This window comes from Platalea leucorodia, assembly GCF_965183815.1.
Source record: "Platalea leucorodia genome assembly, chromosome: 3".
In the NCBI taxonomy this organism is placed as follows: domain Eukaryota; kingdom Metazoa; phylum Chordata; class Aves; order Pelecaniformes; family Threskiornithidae; genus Platalea; species Platalea leucorodia.
Window position 1 is genome coordinate 109,770,306 of NC_138825.1, and position 14,441 is coordinate 109,784,746.

Genomic DNA, 14,441 nt, shown 5'->3' on the forward strand with positions numbered 1-14,441 from the left:
TCAATAGTTGCAGCTCACAGTTTTTAAAGGAGATGAGAATTTAGCTTTGGGTTATGTCTGTAGTAAATAAATGCAAAGATCAGTAAACGGAAGTTGCATCAGATTGTCAGCACTCCCAAAAAAAGAATTAGTAATGAAATGTGCACACCTCTGAAGCTGAAAAAGAAATTGCTCTTGGCAAGAAATAAAATTTTTAGGGCAAGGAAGTTTGAGCTCTTATCCCTGGACAGACAAAATCCAAGACTGAAAGAATTTGGCATAGTAGGAGGCAGTCTGAGGGTGGTGACTGCTGTCCCACAGCGCCATCTCCCGCAACCAGCCTTTCCCCTCAGCTCTTCTGAGAATCCCTGGATAGTGGAATTGCAAAAAGAAATACATAGTGATCAGAACGAGAAATTGTCCGTGGCCGACAGAAGTACTAGTAAATCTTCCCGTCTATACCATGGTTAATTAAATATTTGCCAGCTAATTGAAGCAGCTTATCTAGCCCTGGCTAGAAGAATTCTTAATGAGTACTGCACTCTAATTTCTTTTTGCCTTCTGTTTGCAAGCAGATTAGCATTCCAGTCCTGCCTTTATTATTCAAAATTATTCACAGACACTCTCATGTGAACAAATCTAAATTATTTTCTTAAATAATTTGTGGGCATATTTTTGCAGCATTACTCTTAGAGTTGCCTATGGCAAATAGGGAACTTTTTCAGGCAATGAACTTCAACTTGAATGTTTTTTTAATAATTTTCCAAATTTAAACTATGTAGAAACTAAGAGTTTGGCACACTGACAGGATGGATGGGTCTGTGGTCCTCTGCCTCTGCTGGGAAGAGGGTGATCAATAAATGTCAATGAAAAAAATGCTTTTAGATGGAGTTAGGTCATGTTCCCTGAAGCAGTAGGATGAGCTCAGGTCTGACTGCAAAAAGCCATTTGACATACGCAAAGTCCTCCTATAGTCTGTAGTGTTTGTAATCTGTGGCTGAGATTCTCGTGCTTGTGTTCCTGCTGGTGGAAAGTTTGTGGGAGTCTTCCCAGATTCTCCATGAACAACACCAGAACTTTGACTGATTCTTTTTGGAGCAAAAGGTGAGTACCTGAAAGTGGGAGTCTCTAACTCTCTTGTGGTCTTGATCCTGATATTTAATATTTAGGTTTGATCAAGAAAAAAGTACCTAGTCAGTTGCTTCGTTAGTTCTTTGAGATATAGCAAAACTCAAAAAGGCAAATAACCATCTGCATCACTTTGTGTGATGGAACTGAGTTGTGTGGCACGATTCTGACTGGAGCAATGAAACATGAATGTTTGCTCTCTGATCTCACTCACATTTACTGGTCGCAGGAGCTGACTGTAGCATATGCTTGGGAGGAAGTACTGGCTCTGGTAAGGTCAATGGCATTTGCTGAGATCCTCTTGAAGGACACTGATGATGCACTGGTGTCAGCAGAATCTAGACAATTGTTCCCTAATGCAATGTTATTCCTTTCTTTTGCAGGTGGTAGGAATTTTTGCAGGATTTGGTCTTCTACTTTTGGTGGCCTCCCCGTTCCTTCTACTGGCTACACCATTTGTTCTGTGCTGCAAGTGCAAATGTAATAAAGGAGATGATGATCCTCTACCTACTTAGACTGAGAGAAGATTGGACTCATCACAACATGTGTTTTGATTTTATTGTTGCTGTTGATGTTTCCCTCTTTCACTTACGTTGCTGTAGCCTTACTTGCCCCATTCTGCTTTTTATTGACACACAGTCTTGGTTCCAGGAACTGTTGTTACTACTGTTGCATAGATCAATTGATAATAGACAAGGAGGGTAATGGAAGGCAAGTTTGGTGCTAAAGGGAGACCGTGGATCCAGGTAGCTATCTGAAATGAAGATTATCTGCTAAAAATAATGCAAAAAGTTTCTGATGCACTGCTGGTGGACCGGGAACTGTGCTGAATGACATCAGCAAAACAAGCTAAAAATGCATACAAATCTAAACTTCCTGCATATCCGTTCGCTTCAAAATTTGGTGTCTTATTCCTGTATATATTTAAGTTGCCTATCATTTAAATCAGATAGTCAACTTAGTGTGACTTTACCATGTTTATTACACATCTGTTTTTGTTAAATTCATCACAATGTCCTTTTTAGTACCTGTTTTTCCAAGTATAACAAAATCAGTAAGGTGCATATAGGCCATCCTATGCCTTTCTTGAGATTTGGGGAGGGTTAGAAGGACAAAGTTGATCCTGTTGCCTTCCAGGAATTTTTTGAAGTCTCTTATAAGATATTTGTTTGACTGAAAGCTACATTTCAAAAATGAATTGATGAAGCTGTAGGGTTGAGTGGTGATACAAACCTGCTATCCAATCAAGGTTCTTTTAAAGATGCGTTGATGGTATTGATTACCGCTGGACCACTAGTGTTTTTCTGAATTGTTATTTTTTGCTGTTATTTAGGGTTCTGCTACACTTACAGGGCTACGTAACTTCTAATCCAGGTATCTTAATCTTTTTATATAGATAGACATATATATATAAAATCCTATTTAAACCAAATGTGTAAATAGCTGTGCTATTGAAATATTTTGGAAGTTCAAGATAGCTTGCTTCTGTCTTTAGGGCAATTATTAAAAAATACAGGACTAACTTTACTATTTAGCAGACTCTTGGGTTATCAATGAATCTTTCCTTTTAAGTATAAAAATACATCAGGGTTATCCCTGTAGTTAATAATAAAAATGCCTGGGATATTTGTGGAAGTTGTACTTTACATTTAAACTACTTAGCCCATTTTCAGAGTTAATATCGTATAATCTATGGTGTATGCTGTTAATAACAATGCTGTGACGAAACAAATTTTCATTTGAAAAATAATCACTTGACTTGATTTAATAGTTTTTACAGAATTCACAGTGCTGTGTTTCCAGGGTAGTAAAGCGTGCTAGTCGACATACTATTAATCATTGTAGTTTCTCTTTAGAAATATTTTGTTGAAAACCATTTTGCTCTGATTTTAAAGCCTACAATAATTTGACTAATAACTTCTTGCCATGAAATATGAAGCATCGGACACAATGAGTATGTCTGTGTGTAGTATTGAAGGAAAGCATTCTTTTGAATGGCTTGTGGACTGAAGTTTGACTGCGTTTTTTTCATCATTATATATTTCTGTGCATTATCAGTGTACTGAGATGGATGAATATGTTGAAGCCAGAATAACTTTGCACTGAAAATGTATTAAGACCCTTAAATGCAACTGCTTCTCGGTGCTGTCACAGGGTGGGAATATGTTTTCATAGCTCAAGAATAAGGAAATGACTCCTTTCTTTATAATCTTTCATTTTATACTCTCTATCTGTTAAATAAAAAGACTGTAGGGTACAATTTTGAAAAGGGCCACTGTCTTTTTATAAAACTACTCTTGAATTTGTTTTCCTCCCCCTTCTTCCAAGTTTAATAATATCCAAATTCAAACTGTATCTAACCTCAGATTTTAGCTCCGGGAGCCAGGGGTTATCTGCAGTTCACTTATTTGGCTTGATTTTAATGAGTTCAGCCATTATAACGCGAAGAAGAAGGATAGCTGGTTTCCAGCAAGTCTGAACTCCTTGTGATATCTTCAGATTGTTTATGGCAATGCACAGTTAAGATCTTTACTTGTAATATCTGTTTTTGTTATCACAATATCTTTAGTGTTTTAGTTATCTTTGTTATTAAAAATTGTTTAGTTGTTCAAAAGTATCTGTAGGGAAGTCTGGATAGCGCATTCAATCACTGTTTGCCACCCCCAAGGGGTGTGTGAAGCAGGGCTGAGTTCAGTGGGCAGTGAAGTGGTTATCTCACGCCGGGTCCGGCGGCAGCTCAGTCCATCTCCCCAGAGGTACCCTCAGCTGAGCACCTGGCTTGTCCTGAGTCATAGCTTCAGTGTGCAGAAGTAACAGAACTCTTCTGCAAAGGACAGCTTCCTGCAGTTAAGCTTAAACTATGACCATTCATCCTTGGCCCTGTAATTCTGTTTAACTGGAGAAGAAAAAAAAACTGGACAAAAGGATGTAAAGATTCCATGGGTTGTTAATTTTCTAATTGGGAGCACTAAGGGATTTTGCTGTATGTGGCAGTGGCTCTAACGACCAATTCTACTACTGGGATGACAGGGAACAGCAGAGGTGCAGTGGCCTGTTAACAGTACCAGAGTGTCCTGGTACAAGGTTTATTTTCTCTGTGCCTTTCTTAGAGATGGCCTTTACGTGGCAATATAGCAAAACTTGAGTTTTCCACTGTACTGTGTGGCCAGTTAATAATCAATGTCAAAATTAATGCGTTTCCAGATTAAAAAAAAAAAAGGGAAAGAAAAAGAAGTCCTTTACAAATACAGACATTTTAAAATGAGAGTTTATAATTAATGCTCACAGGTAGCATTATATATAATCAGAAAACCGTGCACTTCTTTCAGTATATCTTTGTCTCCAATCTCAACATACTTGAATTGCTACTGGAGACTTTTATGACATACTTCTTGTTTCACATCCTGGCTGTTGGGATAGACTATATGCTTACATATATTTACCAAATACGTAATCCTTTCAGGTTTGCTAAAAGTCATTCCATCTGTATTCTTCTCTGGGATTTTTTGGGGGGTTTTGTGTGTGGTGGGGTTTTTTTTGGTTTTTTTGTTTTTTTGTTTTTTTTTAAATACTGTTTTGTTTCCAAAGTAGCAACTTCTGGCGGTGGTGTATTGAGTTTGGGGCGGGTTTATGTTATAGTTTATGTTGATAGTGTGACATTTAATACCCTGAAATTGAATTGTAAATACATGATTTTAAACTCTGACATTTAAACCCCCTGCCATGGAAAAGCGAATGTTTGTCTCTGCCGCTTTTAAGATGAAATTCTGTTACAACAGCTTTGGCTTCTCAGATTCTCACCAGAAAAAATAAGAGTCATTGCATGATTTCTGTTGCATTTTTATGGTTATGCTATTATTTAGGGGTTTTGCAATGTCTTAAATGCTGTTTTTAGTGGAGTTTGTAACAGTACATCATTTGCATGTTCTGTTGGGGTAAAGTGGTGTCCTGTCTAGCGAGCATGGGACTGAGTGTGGAGTGCAGACTCCAGAGGCTTTGCATCTCCCTGGACTTGCCATTCGTTCGTTAGGCTGAAGTCAGTCCTGAGAGATAGTAGCATAGGCTGCGCTGACTTCACTGGTAGTAGCATTGAGCTTTCCCCACATGACATTGGACAAGTCACTTATCTCCTCTTATCTCAATTTAACCATCTTTTAAATGGATGGACCAATGTTTACCTACCTCACAGGAGGGCTGTGAGGGCAAATTCATTGGTTTTGAAGCTCTTCAAGATTCTGTGATGAAAGGTTACATATAAATGCTTACTGTAGTTTTATGTTAATATTTCAACTTTATTCATGTTGGCATTCATCCTGAAACCTCCTACTACTGACTTCAGCATGCCAAGAACTTGGGATGCTTTCCCCCACATACCAAGCAGGATGATCTTTCCTCAAATACTCCGGCTTATGAATTAGGCAAAATCCCAAATTAGAGCTGACTAGATCAGCTCTCAGCTTCCAGTTGATCTCTTGCCATGCAGGAAACACAATCAAAATTAGTGAAGCACTCTTGTTAACGGAGCTGACAGGATAAAATAGTCATAGATCAGAAAAGGATGAAGTGCTTTTGATTTAAAATTGTCATGGGCAGGAAAACAAAAATTAAGTTTTGTGCATTTCATCTGTAGGCCTTTTACTGTATAGTCATAAATATATTTAATACAGTCCATTCTCATCCCAGTGAGGTGCAGCATGCATAAAGCTTTGTGCAGGTTTGCTTTTTTAAAACCAAAGTTTGTACATTTCACATACATAATCTAAAATCCTGAGGAAAACAGGTTAGAATATGTTTTTTGATGACAGTGATATTGAAGACATCAAAAAAGCCTGCATCAGTGCTTAATTGCTAATGCACTTATACTAAATAAGGCATGCTGTTTGTGTTTAGAGCCCTGTGGTCTTCATTATTGCTTTGATTTGTGTATCTCTGTTATAAGAATTCCAGGAAAATTAGGTACAGGTACGTGATACATAACTGAACCTTTTTTGATCATTTTATCATGGATATATTTTAAACTTGTATAGGGATAAGCATGAAGGAGTCATGCGTATGTATAAATAATGTATTTGACCAGTGTAAAAATAGTTCTGTTGATGTATTGGAAATGTAAGTACATTTTGTGCCACTAACACTGTGATGTATAAAAGAGCTGTTGAATGCCTTTTAATGTTGTGTTTTGTACTTTGAATCATATTGAAGAGTTTAATTTGTAATTTCAATAGATATTTTAAATGAATATGTCTCCTGTGATTCTTCATAGTGACTTTTCAGTGCTATATTGTTCACTAAAGAAAAGTGCTTTTGTTATGGTAGGACTCCCTATACTTTTCTGCCTCTCCATCCTTCAGAGCAAGAACAGCCTGCAGCCTGGAGACCTGCTGCCTCACTTGTGGGCATAACAGCGGTTTCTGGCTCATCATCTCGTCTTGCAGCTTAGCTGAAAGACTGAATCTGCTTATCTCTAGAGATAGTTTGACCCACAGCTGGGTCATAGAATCATAGAATCATTAAGGTTGGAAAAGACCCTTAAGATCATCAAGTCCAACCGTTAACCTAGCACTTCCAAGTCCACCACTAAACCACGTCCTCACGCAACACGTCTACCCATCTTTTAAATACCTCCAAGGATGGAGACTCAACCGCTTCCCGGGGCAGCCTGTTCCAATGCCTGAATTTGGCACTGGTCTTTGGTCCAGCTCCTGTTGCAGTCTTCAGTGTACGCTCTAGCTGGGTGAATGTGCTGCTCCGAGGATCACTCTGAGATGCGTGTATATTCTTGCACCACAGATTTAGGTCTGGTGGAGGTGGCTGTAACAAATCTCTCCACAGTGAGTAGCTTGTATTCCCCTTGGTTTGGTGTTGTGGAGGTAAAACTTTTAAAGGCAAATCCCAATCTCCTGTATTTCTCAGTAAAGTGCAGTTTTCCTGTAGTTCAATAACATTTACGTCCTGGGCATTTCCTCAGTCTCTCTGCCAGGTTCAGCTTACCTTGCTGTAGAAGGATTTTCTTAGCCAATGCTTTCATCTGTGTGACCGGGTTTCTGCACACCAGGTCTGTAGTCAGAGAATCAAGCACAGCAGAAACTCTAAGTGGAGTAATGGACTTCAGGGTCTCAACGGTCTAAAGTCAGAGCATTTAAGTTGAATTCTTAAATGGCAAACTTCTAGGCTCTGTATGCTCTAGTAAATAGAGAGTGTCCAGGATCATTCAGTCACCAGAGGTGACCCACATCCATAGTACTAAGTCCTGTTAGGAGTGGCCCCAGCCCCAGAATAACTCCTGAACTGTACCTGGGCACTGGATGGGAGAGTTCAGGTCAAAATCGTGCCAGTCACTGTCCTCTAAGAACTGAATGATTGTGACAACTGAATCCCACAGTGCTAGTCCTAGCATTCTACTAGTTTTAATGGTGCTAATAGAGATGTGACTGTAGACTGTAGACATTGAATTATGTACACACACATGTATGGGAGTAGCGCTAGAGATTTCCACTGCCAACCTGCAAGCACCGTGCATCTACAAAGCTTTTTTTTTTTTTTTTTTTTTTGTATTGGAGATCATCTAGGATGTTTCTCATAAGAGATTTTGTGCTGTGAGTACTTGCCCATTAGCCATGCATCTATACCAAGAGTCTTATTTTATGCAGGCTATATAGAAACTGATGGAACTTTTGTCAATTTTGAAAGTAAGAAGGGGGAAAAGACTATTTTGTACAAGGAAGCCTTTGCTGCCCAGACTCCTCGCTCTGGGAACCAAGATTCAGCATTCATTCACTTAAGCATGAGGTTTGTCTTAACATTCAGGTATCTGGCCTTAACTGATGGCAGTCAGTGCAAAGACACATCTCCTGTGTCTTTGGGACACTTCCCATCCTGTGCTGCTTACTAAGATAGTTGTCTAGACAGCTTGCTTAGCTGGCTCAAGGTGTGGGTTTTTTCCCCACCCGCTTTGATGACAGAAGTAGTCTAGGCAACTGCCTTTGTACGGGGACGTAACTTTTACATGGCTAAAACTGAGTGAAACAGTCGTCGAGCACCTTATTGCACGTACTGCTTTCAGATACCAGGGCAGAGCTTGGTGGTGCAAATGCGAACCAGGTTACTCTGCTCCCATACGGTGTTTCCAGATGAATATATATGTGTGTGTGTGCCATGACTACAACTTAACACATGTGGCACATATACAAAATGTTTAGATGCTGTAAATCAGGCAAACCAACTCACACATGCAAGCAATGGAAATGCACTTGAAAGGCTGAATAGTCCAGTTCTTTTGTGGTGCGTGCACCGGGTGTCAAGCTGTATGTGCTAACTGGTAATTTATTCCTGGTGTTCCTTGGTCACTTTTTTTTTTAAGCCAAAAATGAAATGAACACTATAACCAGTATATAAATGCTAAATTTAAACCTAGGACCCAAAGAAGAGAGCCCCGGGAGTAAATTGTAGGTGTCCTAACTCAATGCCATTTTCTAAAACCTGAATGTAAACATGTATGTCTAGATGATGTGTGGTACTTTATTTTTACTTGGAGCATGTCCTTAAATGTCAAATGTGGCTTCTAGTCAGTGTAGCTTATATATGTCTACAGGAAGAAGAAATTCTACTGCGTAATTTTGTAGAGCAAGAAATCTGATCCTGGAGCAATGCAGATTGCCCATATTAAACAGACTGATAAAGGTTCTGGGATATTTTTTGTAGCTTTATGTGGAAGAAAGTGTATTAGGAATAGAATTAAATCGCTTCCTCCTTCAAAACACTGCCTTTTTTTTTTCCCCAAGTAGCTGGAAAAGTGAAAACAAATGCCTATAAGCTTGAATAAGTGGTACTCCGTGTATGCTATGAATTGGATGCTCAGAGCCCATTAAAATGGATTAGTCCCTCCTTTACTTTCTAGTGAGTTTGGATTTTCATTTTAGGTGAGCTACGAGCTCATCTTGCTGCATAAGAGAGCACCTGCAACAGAGAAGTGTGTTTTTCTGACAGGGTTTTCTCTGCCAGTGATTTGCTTCAATTGTCATGATCTGTTTTGTGTGACAGAATCTGAGGGACTGATTTCGCTGTGGACTATAAAAGAAAAAAGTTATGTATCATTAAAGGAGGGTGAACATAACACACTAATTTAGCAGGTTCTGTAGGCCTGACCTGCTCATACCAGTCTAAATTAAAGTCTGTGGGCTCAGCAATTCCTGAGATCTACACTGCTGTGGTTTATTCTTGAGAACGATTACAAATAAGCACACATTTTATTTTTTCTCTTTGCTCCCTTGAGATGATGTTTTGGGTTTTGGTGGGAGGCAGAAATGCTTGAGCTGCCTCAAAATCCTGAGGTCTTATTATATTTTGAGAATGACACTGTCATTTTGTGGGATTACCCACAGGAGAGATGCATGAGATATTGTGCAAAATTTCATTTTAGAATTGCCTTGGCAGCTGAACGTAATGCAACATTTCTTTCTTTATTTTCATGCCTCAGTAATTATTAGTGTACTCATTTTGTGGAAGTCTCATGAAACTTCTATGATGGGTATAGGTCGAGTGAGGGGTACCTGTGTTGGAATATGGGTAAACTTTTCTTGATGCATTAGAGAAGCGCACGGAAAGGGTATTTTAAGCCCTTGCAGTAAGCAGTGCTGCTATAAGCCAGCAGGGTGCAGTGTCTGAACGCCGTTGCAGACAATGAGGACTGGCTTGCTTTGAGAGTATTACACATAAATCCATATTAACAAGATTTTTATCTCAAGCTTTTAAAGTCTGTGTTTCAAAACCTCCACAGAGTTAATTGTAATGATATCATGGCTAAAAATAACGATGTTATGATGGGCCTGCACACTCTGCTGGGGCTGTTTTAGTCTCTGGATATTAACATATGTTATTGCTCCTGTTCTCTGAGCGTATATAAACCTTTTCTGAAAGTGAAAAAGCCTAAGTATTTGAACTCTTAGGAAATCGATACAAGTATAGAGTTGTTTCAATCTGTAAATGTAAAATGAGAGGTGCAAACCAGAGGTCTCTCAAAATGTCGTGTTCAGAGAGCACTGATTAATCACACTGAGAGAAGGGGGAACTCTAAAAGTCGGTTCAAACCAGATTAAGTATTGGCTATTAACGTTGCATCTTCTCTATATTTTATAATTGACGGATGTTGTCACTGAGCCAAATTATTCTCTTCTCCCTTCCTACCCACGCCTGCTGTCGTGTCTGTGTTCCTCAATACAGGTGTTCAGCAGAAACAATGCAACTGTCCAAACAATAACTAACCATCCGTTTAGCAGTCAACATGTTTGGCAGGGGACGCAAGCTGCAACAAGGGGTTGCTGTGAGTCCTTCTGCCTTTACCTCACTCTATTTATATATGTTCCAATGTTCATGTGTCTTTCTTCCCTCCAGCCCCCAAGTATATCTGAGTAAAGCAAAGTGAAAAGTTATTTTCTTGTATTTTTTGTGGCCTAAACGTATGTTTCAGGATCCTGCCAACACTAACACAAACTTGAACTTTTATAGAAAGTATAATGTGCTGTCCCGGCTGCGACCGTCTCCCTGCCAGACTTCCAGGGACTCCTGGGAAACTTCTGGTTCATGCCAGTTACAGCCTGTTAGGGATGTGTCTGGAGCATGTTTTTCAGCTGGATCCATTTTTCCTTTTCAGGACCTTGCAATTATCTTATACAAAACAGTGCAATTAGAGGATTGGGGTAGTACAGCGTGTCTTACCAATCTGCTAGCACTTTGCTCCCACCATATCACTGCATTTTGTTCAGCAGATTTCCCCAGCCTTCAGCATTGATGGGGGGTTACAGACTGAGGACCTTCTCAGTGCAGGATGCCTCCAGCCTTTTAGTGCTGCTTGCAACTCCTCCTGCCTTCCCAGCAGCAGGGTATGGTTCCTAGGTGCAGAGCAGCATTGCATGTTGAAGAATGGCCCTTGGAAGATGTATTTCTATAGGGGCCATCTCATTGCTTCCCACAGTAGGAAACAGAAAGCAGAGAGATCCAGAGCAGCAGAAGGGAGAGGCACTGAGAAAGAGCACCTTTCTCTGTCACCTCTACCTATGCGGTGACAGATAGAAATGTAAGTTTGGTGCTTAGTGCCATCACCCTTACCAGCAATTTTCATCCTTTCACTTGTGATCTTAGGACGTGCTGCACTGCAGGCTCTGCAGGCAATTACTAGCATCTCCTTACAACTAAGACTTGGTAAGGGAGGCAGAGGGGAGATTGTGACTGGGTTAAAATCTGAGCGCCTTATGTGAGAGCTGACCCTCTGAGTCAGCTTCTCCTCTGCATTAAAATTGAGGCAATTAACCCAGGTATTTTCTCTGCCATTTGTCTGTGGAAAAAGAATGTGAAAAGCTAGAGTACCTGCAAGCAGTATCCTTGGTCCTTTTAGATACATCCCAGGGCTCCCTTTAAACACAAAGAGCTCTGTAGGGTGCAACCATCTCCCTTTGGTAGCTTTTACTGTTGTGCCTGAGAAAACACCTTTTGAGCCACAGGCTCTGGCTAGAGGCTGTGGCTGCAAGGCAAAGGAAACGGAGAAATCACTGAGGTTCCAGCAACATCTGCTTTAAATCACAGGATGCCTTAATGACCCTTCAGGACACTCAGTACTTAAGGTCTTTAAAGCTTTTGATAGCAACCTCAAGCGCGCAGCCTGTCAGCGCAGCTCAGTAAGGTTATAACACTTCTTTTGGCTGGATGGACTATGACTTTCTGTATTCCAACACAAATACAAAGCTCGCAGAGGAACTCTAGTTGCTACCCAACACCAGCAAAGCAGCTGGGAGCTGCCTGCCTGCCCCTTTGCTGTGGCTCACAGCACCTTGGAGCACTCAGTAAGAAATGTTCATGATTGTCTCTGCTCATAGATGATCATCTCCAAATACGGGTGGGCAGCAGCCCCACAGAGACAACTGCTGTGTTCCTGGTGTCTTGCTTCAAGCAACAGTTATTGGTCTCAGTCAGGAGGCTGCATCGGGTGGGATTTGCCAATAAAACAACTAATGATGCTGCAGTGGAAGGATTTTATAGGGCTTTATGTTTCTGAGTATTCAACAACCACGTGTGAAACACTATGAACTGTAAAAGTTCCTGGATACAAGGAACAGTCAGCATGGAAGGAATACCTTTTCTGTTTACAGTAAAATATCATAATGTTTCTAAAGGACATAAAAGCAGTCAGAACATGAGGTCCAAAAATTTTTCCATCACTCTCTGGAGTGCCCTGTATGTCCTTTGTATAAAATAGGTATTTCCACCCTGAAGAACCCACCCTCTCCTAGCATCTCTGAGGAGCTATTGAAGACTCAACATAAGGTTTGTGTGGTGGGTGTGTGGGTTGTGTGCTGTGCTCTGGCTAATCGCTGCCCCTGAAGCAGCTGGGTGGGGGTGGCCCAGAGGAATATTAAATGAGGGTAGTCCACAAAGATTAGAAAAGGCGATAATCACTTGATTTGCCAGGATTAGAATCAGGCAATTTAAGCAAACCTCTCTGAATCATTATTGTTATTTCCTTTAATGAGCAAGGTTTCAAAAGATATCTGCCATCCACCCCTCTCCCACTCCAGAGAGGAAAACCTCTCTGGTGTTACTGCTAACTTTTGTTTCATTAAAATCGAATTTTCTTGCTATTTTAAACATTAAGAAACAAAACCCAAAATTCCAACAAGCTCTTGAGTGCTGCACAATGTGTGGCTTATTTCTTTTCATGCATGGTGTCATGGCAACAGGAAGAATTCAAAATTAATTATAATCCAGGCAAGATGGCTTCTGCTTATATTACATGTTGGGTTAGCCTGGCCTTGTGATTTTATTTTTGCCAAAACAGTATCAAAGGTGCTTTTTGCTACTAAGGATTTTTCTTTATTTGGTAAATAAATCTTGTGGTCACTAATATGAACATGTAGCAAGCTACCAATGAAAATTATGACTTTGAATTAATATAAAGTTATGACATAAAAGAAGATTCAAAGGGAAAAGCAGAAAAAGGTAGTAAGTGATTAAGAGAAACAAATCTTGTTAAACTTCAGTAAACCCCATGAGTAAAACAAAGCATGTTCTTTTTAACAGGAACAGCTCAACGAACATTGCTGTTAACAATTTCTCTAAAAAGATTTGATTTATGGGCTTAGTAATGAGATATGAGAATGTGTTTCATCTGAGAAATGTTCAGTACCTGCCTTGATATGATGATGCTTTAACCTTAAAGACACTTTGGTACACAGAGAGAACTCAATGAAAATTCTATCAGGCTTTCCAGCCTAACAGGTGTTTCACTTGCTCATTCAAACACAAAGTCCCAAATTCTTCATTTTTCTCTTCTGCTCTGTAGTGCTAGAGAGTCACATATTGCATATGTTTTCCAATATAAAGGGCTAAATTTAGGGTTTTAACCATTAGATAGCATTCTTACACCTGGAAAACCAGCTCTGCAGGTCCATACCAGCAAGGCTATTTTGCAGTTCCACCTGCAGACGTACTGTGCATCCTGTGAAGGGACCACAGCTGGCAGGAGAGCTTGCGAAGACTGAGATTTCCCTGTAGCAGATTCCCACAGCCTCTGTTCCGTGTAACACGGAAGTAACCCCCATCTGATGAATGAGCGACCCATTTATGAGGCAACTTCCCAAAAATCATGAGAGGTGTAAAGGCCTAAATCATAAAGAAAAGGGAAGTTCTGGGTTCTTTATATCCATCTATTGGCTTTTGAACCATAAGCATCCATATCTGCAAGTTTTCATTCATTATGAAGACCAGAAGCAATGTGTTTAAAAAAAAAAAAAAACAAAACCAAAACAAACAAACCAAACCCAAAACTGAGATTCAATACAAGCTCTAAAAGTGGGATTTCTGAATAAATAATAAATCCAACAAGGTGTTGCTTTTTCTTCCTTTGTTTGTATGAAATGTTTTGCATGCAGCTTATTTCCTTTGTGCCAAGTCAGTCCTGAATTACATGTTCCAGGTATCAGGTAGCCACAACCAACCTACCATTGACTAAACAGGATATTCTCTTTCTTTTTAAATGGAAGGATAAATGCTAATTTTTATTGGAATGGAAAGCTATATCCATCTGGGGAAAAAAAAAAAAAAGGCTATATTCAGGTGTTACTGTGCATTTAGTTCTTGACTAAATGAAGAATGAAAGAGAAGACCTTGAACTAAGTTGATAATCCCTCAGGAGTTAGGCACTAGGCAGTCCTGAAGGCTTGTGAACATCACTATCGTTCAAGTCTTTGCATGCAGTCAGAGATACTTGGAGGGCACTTTGACTGTAAGTCTCTCCACCCTTATTTGCCTCTGTGGTCTCAGCACAATTTCTGGAAGTTATTGCA

The 14,441-nt window shown here is 39.9% G+C and overlaps 1 protein-coding gene across 1 annotated transcript in view; it reads left to right on the forward strand.

Annotated features, from left to right (window-relative positions):
- Positions 1–6,253, forward strand: part of RNF144A (ring finger protein 144A) — a 67,004-nt gene extending 60,751 nt beyond the window's left edge. The window contains exon 9 of the mRNA XM_082307710.1: positions 1,491–6,253. Within this exon, the coding sequence (XP_082163836.1) occupies positions 1,491–1,622 (132 nt within the window). The 3' untranslated portion in view covers positions 1,623–6,253. The remainder of the gene's footprint in view (positions 1–1,490) is intronic.
- The last annotated feature ends 8,188 nt before the right edge of the window (positions 6,254–14,441 follow it).